General features: G+C 43.1%; 1 protein-coding gene across 4 annotated transcripts in view; it reads right to left on the bottom strand.

Annotated features, from left to right (window-relative positions):
* Sidt1 (SID1 transmembrane family member 1) overlaps positions 1–13,287 on the bottom strand; it is an 83,269-nt gene that overhangs the window by 47,205 nt on the left and 22,777 nt on the right. For all 4 annotated transcript variants that reach the window (XM_040750790.1, XM_040750791.1, XM_005074750.4 and 1 more), the window contains exons 2-4: positions 9,863–9,984; positions 8,695–8,865; positions 964–1,009 (exon numbers count right to left, since the gene is read on the bottom strand). In XM_040750790.1, the coding sequence (XP_040606724.1) occupies positions 964–1,009; positions 8,695–8,865; positions 9,863–9,984 (339 nt within the window). The remainder of the gene's footprint in view (positions 1–963; positions 1,010–8,694; positions 8,866–9,862; positions 9,985–13,287) is intronic.

Below are 13,287 nucleotides of genomic sequence, written 5' to 3'. Positions count from 1 at the left end.
TACAAATCAAATTTTGCCGCCCCCCACTAGTTGTTAAATGTTTACAAACACACCAGTGATTGTTATAGTTACAAATTTCTACACTATTTAATCACCAGTTTTACTATATTCAAAACAAAAGCTAAGTAACCGTCTATGAGCAAAATCATATTAAAGCTTTCAAAAAACAGGATAACTATTTGTGACATACAGACCAGTTTTTTTTCTGTTTTGAGACTGTGTTTCAGTACATAGCCAAGGCTAGCTTGGAACTTGCTATGTAGCTCAGACTGGCCTCTAACTCACATGTCTCTTGTCTTGGTTTTGGTGTTTAGAGTGGTAGGATGAAGGGGTGAACCACTACATAGGCTCAAACCCATTTTGAACTTGTTAGAGTATAGAGTCTTTCAGAAACCATGAAAAAAAAAGGTAGTTAGAAATGTTATCTGGAAAACAAATTAGTCTCATGTATCTATTCTGCTTGTGGTCATTTTCTGTTGAGGAGCACGTAAAAACAGCATTATTTCTACTGACAGGGAACACAAATTCAATCTGCCAATATTATGGCAGGAACGGAAATCTGTCTTATTTTTATATTTTCAGAACAGCCATTTGCATATCTGTCATCTGTCAGCCTTCCACTCTCTGCCTTCCTGCCCCATCTCAGTCGCCAGGTCTATGATCAGAGTCTTTGTTTACCTCCTTCCTCTTCCCACAGCACCGAGTGCTATCTAACATCCCCCGGGACATGTCAGACACTTGACTTTACTCAGTGAAGTATGTCCCAAGGGACACTGGAAATACTATCATGTTTCCCTATAAAGGTGGTGATATTAAATGTGCTCCAGACCTCAGTAACAGCCAGAATACAGACAGTAAGATCAAGGTTAATAACACACGCTGACTTCACTCTCTCTGCATCACGGTTTCTGTGTGTAACAACAGCAGGTGGGCTCTCCATCACCACAGGGAATCTTCGCTTACCTGAGGCTGAGATGGGCTGGCAGTGAACTGAAAGGCAACGTTCGTCCTGAGAAATGTAAGAGGGAAAAGTGAGAGAAAATAATGAGTTGGTAAGCAAGGACTAGGTATTTACAGGAGAGCTGCTTAAACTAGGTGTCCAGTGCCTTGCCCTTTGTGAAGGGCATTTGGTCCTGCGATTTGACAAACTCCCTGGAGACCCTGTGCTTTCAACAATAAAGAATGATGAAGTTGGGGAAGAAGATTGCTTTTACATCTTTAAACATCTGTGAAGTCATACCTATGTAAACACCTCATTTAGTTTAATAGTTGCTTTTACCCTTAAGATATTACAATCAAGTCACATAATCAATCAAGCTTGAGTATGAGAAGTAGGCAGCAAGAGAGGAAATGCAGACTCGATTCCTTTTGAATAATGTAGGTACCACTTCACAATAACATTAATGCATCCACCGCAGAAGAACAGTGCTTTGAAAACAGGGTGAACAGATGGCCACTGTAGGACAGTGGGTAGGGGTAGGAATATGCTCTTCTTGCCCCAAACATCTCCCCAGTCTCCTGCAACACTTGCTGATTCACCAGAATTTCGTCCTCTGGCTTTAGGATTTGTCTTCTAACACTTGTCTTTAAAATAAGAGTATCACCCAACAAGCCCAGTAAAGTTATTTGATCTCTAAATAGAAACCGACTGTGAATTAGTTTCCCATATACTAAGACAGCAAGGATCCAGGCACAGAGAAAGGGAGTGCTAGAATTAGGTAAGAGGAAGGTTTTGTAGCGTGAGTGCTGTCTGGTGTGAACATCTGTGAAGCAGTTGAAGAGGCTGGAAAACACAAAGATGAATGTGTTCTCCATAAGGGCTGCTCTTTTGCATATGCTCTTTGTGCCTCTGGCCTCATCATTAGTGTCATAGATGGCTCACTCAAGGCCACCATACTCAAGTTCCTAAAATCGATGAAATGGACACTCACCCAAGTGCATCCCTTCTTGCATTGCTAAGTCTGAACCAGAACTTTGGGGCTCCTTCCCCATCTTCATTCCCTAGGGCTCTCTGAAGTTTCTTTCTATTCCCAATTTTCCTTTTATAAAAATGAGATAGTTTAAAACTCAACCATTTCTTTAAAAATGGCATGTCAAGACACTTGGACAAGGTGCATATAATATGAGGTATTACTTTGAAGTTGTAAAATTTGAGCAGTGTTTATAAAGGTAATGGTCGTCATTGGACTGGTCTCTGAATTAAGCTCACATAAATAGGTGCAATTTTATATGTTAACTTTTGGCATAAATTTCTACCTACATGGATGAGTAGTTCTGAAGGAGAACAGTAGTAAACTTCTGACCTCAAGTCATCTAAAGATGCTAACATCACTATCAAATGAAGTGGTACATCCACTCTAGAACCCACAGCTTGAATAAAGGCCAGCAAAGCTGTGCTGTGTATGCCCGGGCAGCCCTTTCAATGGAAAGTGCCACCTGCTGTTATTAGGGCAACTTGGGGCCTTCAACACTCTTATGGTCAGGTCAGAAGAGTGACAAAAAAGACTTGTGGAGGTTATGACTTTCTAGGTTAACAACAGACAGCATGTGATTTCCTGAAGCAATCTGTGTACTTTGACCAGAAATTTGATTTTTTGTTTGTTTGTTTTTTGAAAAAGTGTTTCCCTGTATAGCCCCGGCTATATTGAAACTTGCTCTGTAGACCAGGCTGGTCTTGAATTTACAGAGATCAGCTTGCCTCTGCCTCCTGAGTGCTGGGATTAAAGTGTCACCACCACCAGGCCAGAAATAGATTTTTATAAAATGTCTCTCATGATCTGAGTTCCAATTGTAATACTGGATCAACATAGACTTTCGAAGGTTTTTTGATTTTGCTTGTTTGGGTTTCTTGGGTTTTATTATCTTTATTTATTTTTCAGCATGAGGTGTGTGGGGGCCATACTCCTCATACTTGTAGTCTTTTTTTCATTTGTTTTTTTGACATTTTTTATTATTTTAATTTTAAATAGCTTGTTTTACAAGTCAATCCCAGTTCCCTCTCCCTCCCCTCCTCCCGCACCCCCCAGCGTCCCCCCACAACTGGGCAGTGGTGATACACGCCTTTAGTACCAGTGCTAGGGAGGCAGAGGCAGGAGGATCTCTGTGAGTTCAAGGCCTTCCGACTTTTGTGGAACTAACAGTAGCTACAAAATAAACAGTATGTCAGCAGAGATGGAAGCATGCAAGGTGTGTTTTATGAAACTCTTCTTCACCCGTCAACAGCACAAAGCTAACTGAAACTCACCAGCACCTTTAGTGTTACAGCAAGAAGCATCAAAGTTTCAATTTGTTTCAAAAATGAAACACAGGAAACAAATGCTTATGCAAGAGACTAAAACTCAGCTTTGTCCCCTGCTTTGGCTGTTAAAGGAAGAGGGGAAGGCAAAAGAAACAGACACATGAGAGTCAAGAGAGGAGATACAGATGGGGAAAAGAAGGGGCAGAAAGGCGCTCAGAGAGATGGAGAGAGAGAGAAAATATTTACAGGAGAGTAATAAAATAGAAGGAAAAAAAGATGAGAGGACGGAGAGACAGAGACAAACATTCAGTAGTTTTGAGTGAGGGACCATAAGAGTCACAGGACTGGATGTCTCATAACAGTGAGCTCTTGGCAGGCCACAGTGGGGGTCCCAAATTCTGCTTTGTTGAAGGAAATGATGTTGTATTGTTACTCGGCACCATGGACTTCACTATATCACTCCCTGTTGTCTGCTGGTTGCCTTCTGTTGTGAGCTGACCCCAGCCCTCCCTCCGGCCCTCCTGTTATCTCTCCGCCTCCAGGCTTCATCCTTCTGGAGTGTACAATCTGTCCCCCAAGCACCCTTGCCTCAATCTTTCTTCCTTTCCCTGGGACTTTGGGCCTACAAATATCAACTCTCTTAAGAATCTATTTTGCCAGAAGACAACAGGGAGTGATATAGTGCCTTCCTGCTCCTTCACTTATAAATAGGCTCCTGTCTCAATCATTTCAAAATAAGTGGCAGACCAATCTAACCAAGTTCTTTGCTTACTTTCCTCCTCTCTCTCTCTCTCTCTCTCTCTCTCTCTCTCTCTCTCTCTCTCTCTCTCTCTCTCTCTCTGTGTGTGTGTGTGTGTGTGTGTGTAACATGTCAGTTAGTTTTGAGTGTGTTTCTCTACTGCTATCCACTTTATTTTTTAACCTTTTATTTATTCTTTAATATTTTTGTAGATGTGTACAATGTATGTTAAACATCTGCCCTGCACTCTCTCTCTTTAATCCCCTGTCTCCTCCCCCAAAAATCTCTCTTCCAATTTTAAGTCTTCTTTAAAAAATATAGTCCACCAAGTGAAATCAGTAATGTCTACAAGCATATGGCTGTGTAGTTATCCACTGGGGCATAGCTAACCTGGTAGTGGCCACCCCTTGAAGAAAAGTGACTTTGCCTACTGCAGCAGCCATTAATATCTCCTTAGCAAAGGGGGGAGCCTCAGGGTCCCCTTCTGCCTCTACGTTGGAATTTTTAAAAGATTCATGTTAATTGTAATCTATGTGTGTATGTGTCTGTGTGGGTGTGGGCCTTATGTGTGGGTGCCTCCTGAGGCCAGAAGAGGGTGTCAGAGTCACTGGAATCAAGTTACAGGTGGTTGTAAGCCACCATGTTGGGGCTGGGAACCACACTCTGGCTCCCTGGAATGGCAGTAAGCACTCTTAGGTGCTGTGGCAGTTTGAATGTAATTGGCCCCAATAAACTCACAAGGAGGTGTAGCTTCACTGGAGTGGATATGACCTTGTTGGAGGAAGTCTGTCACTGCAAGGGTGGGTTTTGAGGATACTGCCCAGTGTCTCAGGCCACTGCCTGTTGGCTGCAAGATGTAGGACTCTCAGCTACTCCTCCAGGACCACATCTGCCTGCACACCTCCGTGTTCCCTGTCATGATGACAATGGACTGAACTTCTGAAGCTGTAAGCAAGTTCCCCCAGTTAAATGTTTCCTTTATAAGAGTTGCTGTGGTCATGGTGTCGCCTCACAGCAATAGAAACCTTAAAACAGGTGCCGGACTGTTTCTCCAGCTTCACTGCGCTGGAATGAAGAGAACCATGCTGCCTATGTAGTAGGAGATGATCTTGGAGACAGTTGGTGAAATTTGTTACTGTTGTCATAAACAAGTATCAAAATTTCTTTGGAATGTATGCGGTTTTAAACAGAGTCTGGTGTAGTCTGAGCTGGCCTCAAACTTTCTATGTACCTGAGAATAACCTTGAACTTCTGATCCTCCTGCCTCCACTTGTCAAGTGATGTGATTCCACACAGTTTGTGCAGTGCTGGGTGGCTAGCTCTGGGCTCCATATATCTAGGTAAGTGCCCTACTACAACACCCTGAGGCACTGAAATTACAAAGAAGCATTTCAGGTTAAGATCTAAAAACCAAAACCAAACCTACTAGAAACATTAACAAAGGTGGGACTGGGGCAAGGCAATGAGAAGTAATGACCACAGGACAGACAGGATAGGGAGAACAGAGAGCATACGTCCAGATACTGGGGAGAATTTGTTTGACACAGGGTCTCATGTAGTCCAGACTGGCCTCAAACTCGTTGCATAGCTAAGGATGACCTTGAATGTCTGATCCTCCTGCCTTTACTTCCCAAGTGCTAAGAGTACAGGCATGTAGCACCTTGGTAGGACAAACTTTTGATTACACACAAACATTAGGATGATGATGATGATGGTGATGATGATGATGATAAAGAGATAAGATCACTAAATCCCACAAGGTACTTCGATTTCACCGTCGGCACTGGTTGTCACTCTTTCCTACTCGGACTCTTTCATCATGCTTGCTCGGTTCCTGCTGGTTAGCCCTCATCTTCATTGCCAGCAGGTCCCAGTCCTTCAAAGAGCTATGTGCAGATGACCCCTCCACCCCCGTTCCGGGAGCTGCTCTGTGTTGCTTCTCTGACTCATGACTTTTCATCTCTGCTAGCTTGCCCAGTTTTCTTTCAGTGTTGTCTAGAATTCCAGGAGAGAATTTTCCTGTGTTTTATCTGGGTCAACTCCTTAATGGCCTGCAGGCCATCTTTCAGCTTTCTAGTCACAGAAGAAGATCCCTGCTGTCCACTCTTTATTTTGGCCTTTCATCAGAAGTTTGTCAAGACACCCTGGTGTTTAGAGAATGCCACAGCCTGAGCAATAGGAAGAGGGGAACAGACTGGATAACTGTACCTCCTATAATTCTGAAAGTCATAGACATGTGATGCACAGCTGGGGAGAGGCTGTGGAGAAGTGTGCTCTGCTACCAAACCACACATCTCTGCTGAAGATTGCTTCCCATCTGTTTTTCCTCAGTTATCTGGAGGCTCTGGTGCTGTAAGGAATAGATTAGGACCTGAGACTCTACTTGGTTTGAGCTATGCACTCACCCCTCTCCTAATAATTCGCCCAGCAGCCTTTTAGATTAAGACACCCTTCCTGCATTGACCTGGGTGCACACTCTCCTCCAAATAAAGGAATAAGTTTCTCCTTCCCTTAATGATCATCAAGAACAAAAAGTTTCTGTTTACTCTTACTCTAGATGTCTCTAAGTATGAACATCGGTGTCCAATCAGGCTTGAATTACTGTTGGATGCCTGCACAATAAGGCAAACTGTGTCTTCTGAGTGAAGATTTGGGGAGAAGTCCCTGCTTACCATCTCAGGTCTATGCATAGTTGGAATGGTGTGACTGAGATCTGATACTTCACTAGAGAGGACATGCACAATGACCAAAGGCTTATATAATCTATGGCTGTCAAACAAAATGGAGACACCTGTGATATGCCCTTATCAACCAAACTCCTTCTTTTGATCCCCATAAAAGGAAGCTCCAAATAATAATCAGGGTCCTTGGGTACTCTCTCACATGGTCTGTGACTTCTGACCCCATATTTGTTGTTGTTATTTTTTTTTTGAGACAGAGTTTCTTTATGTAGCTTTTGGAGCCTGTCCTTGAATTCACTCTGTATACCAACCAGGCTAGCCTCCAACTCACAGAGATCCTCCTGCCTCTACCCCCCAAGTGCTGGGATCAAAGGCATGCACCACCACTGCCTGGTTTCTGACCACGTACTTATGATGTATAACTTGTTTGCTTTGGAATAGTTTTTTGTTGTTGTTGTTTTTCTAATCTGAAATCTGTGTGCCTTTATTTCAGTTCCTTGGAAACACCCAGCCCAGACTCCAGTCATTGGGAATGTCTAAAAGACAGCCTGCAGTCATTCTGAGGTTTTCAACTCCAGGTGCCGTGGAGTATTTCCCCTTAATATACCAAATACAGGCCAAGCCCGTAGGAACAGATCGGCCCACAGCTTCGCCATACTTCAAGGGAACTACCTCCACACTGGACCATTGGACCAATAACTACATTGGAGTTCATGGTGAGGATATACCTTGTTGGGAATGTTGTAATCATGACGTCTGACATTCCCCATAAAGCAAAAGATGTAGCTGAAGATCAAAAAGTATCTCATTCTAGCAAAGTTCCAGTGATTTGTACGTTTCAAGTGCTTTCTAACCCAGGGAGAGAGGGGAAGCGATCAACTGTGAATCCCCATGACCAGGTTCTATGTGAAGCAGCTCCTGCTTGAGATTGGTCATGCAGTCAACAACCATTCAATCTTCATTGCCTCTAACAAAGTGCGATGCCATTCTCAACCCTCCCATTCCCCCTTTCCTTCATATTCATTCAAGTTTTGTGAATTTCACCTCTTACATTCTCCTCATTTTTTACCTTGACCATCTTCTAACTTCTCCACATCTAATACTGTCCCTTCAACTCATTCTTCACATAACTAATAGTGCAATGTAGACAACTGTGTTCTCAATGCCTCCCTATGTTCCTCCTACCCCACGATCCAGTGGCTGCCTGTTGTTCCTAGGGCCCCCCCCCACCGTCTCCAACTATGCCCTCTAATGACACAGAATGGCCCGTTGCTGTTGGGAGCTGCTGGGAAGATGGTGTAAGGAGTGGGAGGAAGGCTTAAAGGCAGAAACATCTTATTTTAAAATCTGAATTTGAATAAGTAAGACTCCAGTCTCAAATAAGAACAACAAAAACCTCTGGACACCAGCGAAATGTTCTATATGCATTCTAGGCTGCCATTCCGAGCTGTATGGCGGCAGAAACTTCATTGTCAGGGTTGATTCTCCATAGTTGGAGCCTGGTTCTAACCACAGCCCTCATCTGGACTGTATGACCACCATCCTCTGGAAATCTGGCTTACCAGCAAAGTTAGTGAATTGAGGAAGGAAGAAAACACACATAGGCCAGCTACCACCTCTTCTCAGGCTTATCTTCATCACACACAAGCTCTCAACTGTGTTTCATAATGTTCGCAAAGTCTGCTTGATGACAGGAAGTCATATTTCACGAGGCAAAACCAGAAAACAACTCAGCGGGATAGATTTGCAAGTCATTCATTAACACTTGCAAAGAGCTGTGACCCAATGACTTCAGTTTCACAGTGTTCCTTTCCTAGGGGTCGAATTACCTCACTGAATACCAGCCCTGCAATTCACATAGGTCGCCTCCAGGGGACAGTAACAGATCAAAGGTACCACTGGCAAAGGCACGGCTTCCCTGAAGGCTCAAGTTGAGCTCTCTGTTGAAGTCATGCCGGGCTCATCTGTAAAGATGGCTGCTGAGCTGAGCATCCACAGGCAAAGCAGAAAGCAAAGAGCCACGTGCGCCCACTTACCGGAGCTGGAAGTGTTTGATTTTGGTGACCAGCAACTTGTAGTGGGCGCCGTGGGGAGCCATGGATGCTACGTCTACAAAGATCAGTTGCTGCAGAGGGCCAGTTTCATTGGTTGCTTTTGATGGACAAAGAGTGCGGCTGACTTCCTGGTAGTTGTAGCTCCGCTGGTATCTGCAGGGGTGGGTACGGACACCATCAGCAAGAAGGAGTCACAGTGAACAGGGCCAGGGAGAATGCTGCCTCACTTTGCTCCTCTCTAATCTGGCTTCAAGTTCAATTTCAGGCTGGATCTACTGCTATCAGTCTCAGGGCACTTGTTGGCATCTGTTGGATGACAGGGACATGGGGACTGTTATGTCCTGATTCGTTTACTTAGCAGTGCCTACATAGCATTAAGTTAGACTCCCAATTGTTCAAATAAAAACGCCAATATTTGAGGGAGGAGCTCCTCTGATTAAACCAGCAGAGGAGTCTTTTCCCCTTCAACTTCACTAATTTCAAGTTAAAAGTATCAGAATTAGTATGTAACCCTCAAATTCCTGAACCTTTAAAAACCATGTAATGACACCTCAGTAGGTGCCCATTTCTCTATGCCTTCTGGGCTTTGTATTGGTGCCACACATTTATGCCATATTGCGCTCTCTTCAGCAAAACAGGGACTCTGCCAGGACAGGGACTTCTGTGGTTTGTCATAGTGTCTTCCCAAACCTCCCACTTAGCACTGCTCTGTAAGCACTCCCGAGTAAAGAGTGTGCGTAGAAGAGGCATTTTTGAAGAACGGGTTGGTGCTGCTTATATGTTGCCTGCTGGGCCCAACCCGTTTAATGACTATGGGATGATCCATTTTGCAAAACAGGGGGAAATTGAATACTTCAGTAAATTATTAAATGGTGTAAGTTCTCCCAGGTATTGAAAATCTAGATGGAATGTTTATCTGAAAATCTAAAAGAATGGAAATGTATAGTGCTGAGCAGCCTGAGGTATGCACTACCCTGGCATTCCCATGTCTGAGTTCTTTTCTGGCTAAGATAAAAAGAAAACAAATAATGGTGATACCAACAATGGTCATGATGATGATGATGATGATGATGATGATAAAAGCCCATCTAAGTCTAAGCTCATTGAAGAATGTCGAATGCAGTCAAGTGGCGGGGCAGAGGATACTTACAGTCCTTGGAAGAGCAGAGGGACCTGCCAGGACAACACTTCTTTCTGCTGCCGAACTACCACGAGGACTGGGTAGTCCAGGTTCTCAGAGGAACTGTTCACGTGGACCCGCACAGCCGTCACCTGTGAGGCAGGCGAACGCAAGCTCACTCACTCCTGACATTTCTTCTCACGACAGGCAACCCAAACTCCCCAGCTGTCCTTCATTATTCATGTGGCATCCAGAGCAGGCCTCAACCTTGACCGCACGCTGAAGTTGCCCCAGGAAATGTAGAATAATTGGTGCCTGGATACGATTTGCTTAAAATTCTGATTCGATTATTCTTGGATGAGGAGAATTATGGAGCCTTCAAATAGCAGGGCTGGGGGTTGGGACCACGCAGGCAACATAAGGCTTCAAGAATAACTAACTCCAGGAGAGAAAAGTGGACTTCAATGGACTCTTTTCTTATTTGACTAGAAATACAAATAATATAAAATCTCTAACATTCCAAACTACTCACAGTCTACAAGACCCCGAACTGCTGACAGACTTTGGGTATGGTAAGTCATTCTGTTTCAATTCCTTAAAAAACAGAACAAACAAAAACAAACAGCCTAAGAGTTGGTCTGTTGCCCCCTCTCCGGCTGCAGCAATCCTTTGGGACTAAATCCTCCTGCTCCAGGATAAGTCACTAACAAGCCCTTCCATACCCACAGCTTGCCACTCTGCCCGAGAGCACACAGCTGACCAACAGAGTCTCCGTCCTAGATGGCAATGGGAAGCTAAGTCTGCTTCTGGGGCTTCTGGGTTTTGGAGTTTTCCTGAAAACTTTGTAGTACCATACAAAATACAGAAGATGATAAAGGAAAATACAGAGTAAAAGAAAAACTAAAACTTCATCTTCTACATGACATATTTATGTGCCTTTATATTCTCTTGAAAGTTTCTTTATTAAGGGACCAGTCAAATGGCTCATCAGGTAGGTCAGTGGTTAGAGCATCTCTAGACTCCAAGTAAAACATGGGGTGGACCATGTCTTCCTGTAATTTCAGCCACAGTTGATGGAAACAGGGGCAGGCTGGCTAGAGAAATGAGCTCTATGGGCTTTTGATTTGATGCTGCCTCAGTGAATAAGGTGGGTGAGAACTGAGGATGGCTCTTATCCACAACCTCCAGGTTTCCAGCTACACATGTGTACACACACACACACACACACACACACACACACACACACACACACACACACACAGGCCAAGAGGAAACAAGCTAGCCTGTGTGCTGTAATCAGCCCTTAGTTCTCTGAATTCTCCCTAATCAAACTTCTGCTTCACATTTTTAATGTTAGCATTAATTTATTAATTTGTTAAGAAGTGCTTGCTCCCCAAAGGATCATTTCCTGTGCCTACAGTGTGTTTCCATGGAAACTGTTGCAGTTGATAATTGCTCAAACTGTACCTCTAGAGCAGGCCTCTTTGTTAAATTCTGGGACTGTTAAGCAGGACTTTTAAACTCAATGTGGCTACATGGAATCTCCCATTCCCTTCTCTTCTGACTGTAATGTTATTATTATTATTATTTTGCTTTTTTCAAGACAGGGTTTCTCTATGTAGCATTGTAAACCAGGCTGACCTCAAACTCACAGAGATTCGCCTGCCTCTGCCTCCTGAGTGCTGGTATTAAAGATATGTGCCACCACCACCCAGTGTAATGTTATTTATTTAATGAATGGTTCCATCATGCATCTATTCATCTAAGCCTGAAACCCGAGGGACCTGCTTGGTCCCTACTCCTGCCGCTTCTAACTCCTTCATACTGTTCTTATCCAAGCCTCTCTCCCACGTCGGTTTTTTTGTTTGTTTGTTTGTTTTGGTTTTTGGTTTTTTGAGACAGTGCTTGTCTTTGTAGATCAGCACAGCAGGCTGGTCTCGAACTCACAGAAATCTGCTGCCTCTGTTTCCCAAGTGCTGGGACTAGCCACCTCTATGCTCTCTTGACAGTCTCTTTTCTCTATGGGTTTGAGTCCCCTAATACTCTTCTTGATCTCGGCTGTATCCCTTACGATGTCAGTTTCATCTGTCACTCTCCATGTCAAAGACCTTCAAAGGCTCTGAAAATTTTTCAGTGCTATGCCAAAGTAACAAGAAAACTATAATAAATAGTTACAGACCACTCAGCTTTGATAACTATTAACAAATATATTTTATTTTATTCATGCTTTCCATTTCCACACACTCCTTCACTGTATTCTGAAACACACACACAAACGCATATTACTTAATCATCAAATAGCTTAATGGATATCTCTAGTAGAACATCCTTAACAAAAATCCATTAACAGCGGCAAGAGAGATGGCTAAGCAGTTAAGAGCTCTTGATGCTCTTGTAGAGGACCCATGTTTGGTTCCCAGTATCCATCTGGTAGCTCACAACTGTCTGTAACTCCACTTCTGGGGATCCAATGCCCTCTTCTGGCCTCCTAGGGTACCAGGCATGCACATGATATACATACATGTAGACAAGTATATATGCACATATGATTAAAAATTAATAAACCTTAAAAACATGAGCAGTATGATCTCACTACCACTGTAATTCTTTTAATTTATCTGATATTTACATAGTGTTTGTAGCTTTTCAATTGTTTCAGGAATTGCCTTTTCTAAGTTTTTTTCAAACTGGGTTCAAATTCAATCCATACACTGTACCTGGTTTGTTTTATTTGATACCAATACTTGGTTCTTCTTTATTGTATGAATATAAAACATTTTATTTATCTATTCTTTAGTTGATTATTTATGTTTCTTTCACATTTGAGGTATTTACAAACAATGCTGCCATGAATATTTGTGTGGCAACTTTGTGTGACTATATGTTTTCAATGCTTTCTTGGTATATACTGTGATTGGATTTCTGAGAGACATGGTAACTCTATGTTCAATTTTTTGAGGAACTGCCAAAATGTTTTCCAGAGTTGTATCATTTTTACACTCCAGTACTTTACATTTCCAGCAACACTCCTTATTTTTTTACTTGTCTGTCAGGACTTGCTACTGCCATCCTCAATACTGTCATCCTAGTGGGTAAAAAGCTACCTGCTGTTGTAGACTGTATTTTATTTTTGTTTCTTTGTTTCTGCTTTGATTTTGAGACAGGATTTCTCAAGTAGTTCAAGCTGGACTTGAATCCAAGATCTCCCTGGCTCATTTTCCCAAGTGCTGATTACAGCACTACCTGGTATTTTAGCTTCCTGGCTCTTCTGGGGAGTTGCCAATATTGTTTCCAGAACCCCCAGAGCCTGACAGAATAACTTGCCTTAGAAGCAGGTTGACTTTGGCGATTGTAATTCAAACATCCCACTACCAGGCAGCGTGCATTTTTACAGCATGGTTTACTTAGAACAGCCAGAACGCAGGCAAACTGGCACAGGCAAGCTGCTTCTTCGG

This window comes from Mesocricetus auratus, unplaced genomic scaffold, assembly GCF_017639785.1.
Source record: "Mesocricetus auratus isolate SY011 unplaced genomic scaffold, BCM_Maur_2.0 Super-Scaffold_100008, whole genome shotgun sequence".
Taxonomy (NCBI): domain Eukaryota; kingdom Metazoa; phylum Chordata; class Mammalia; order Rodentia; family Cricetidae; genus Mesocricetus; species Mesocricetus auratus.
This window is presented reverse-complemented; position numbering and strand designations above follow the sequence as displayed.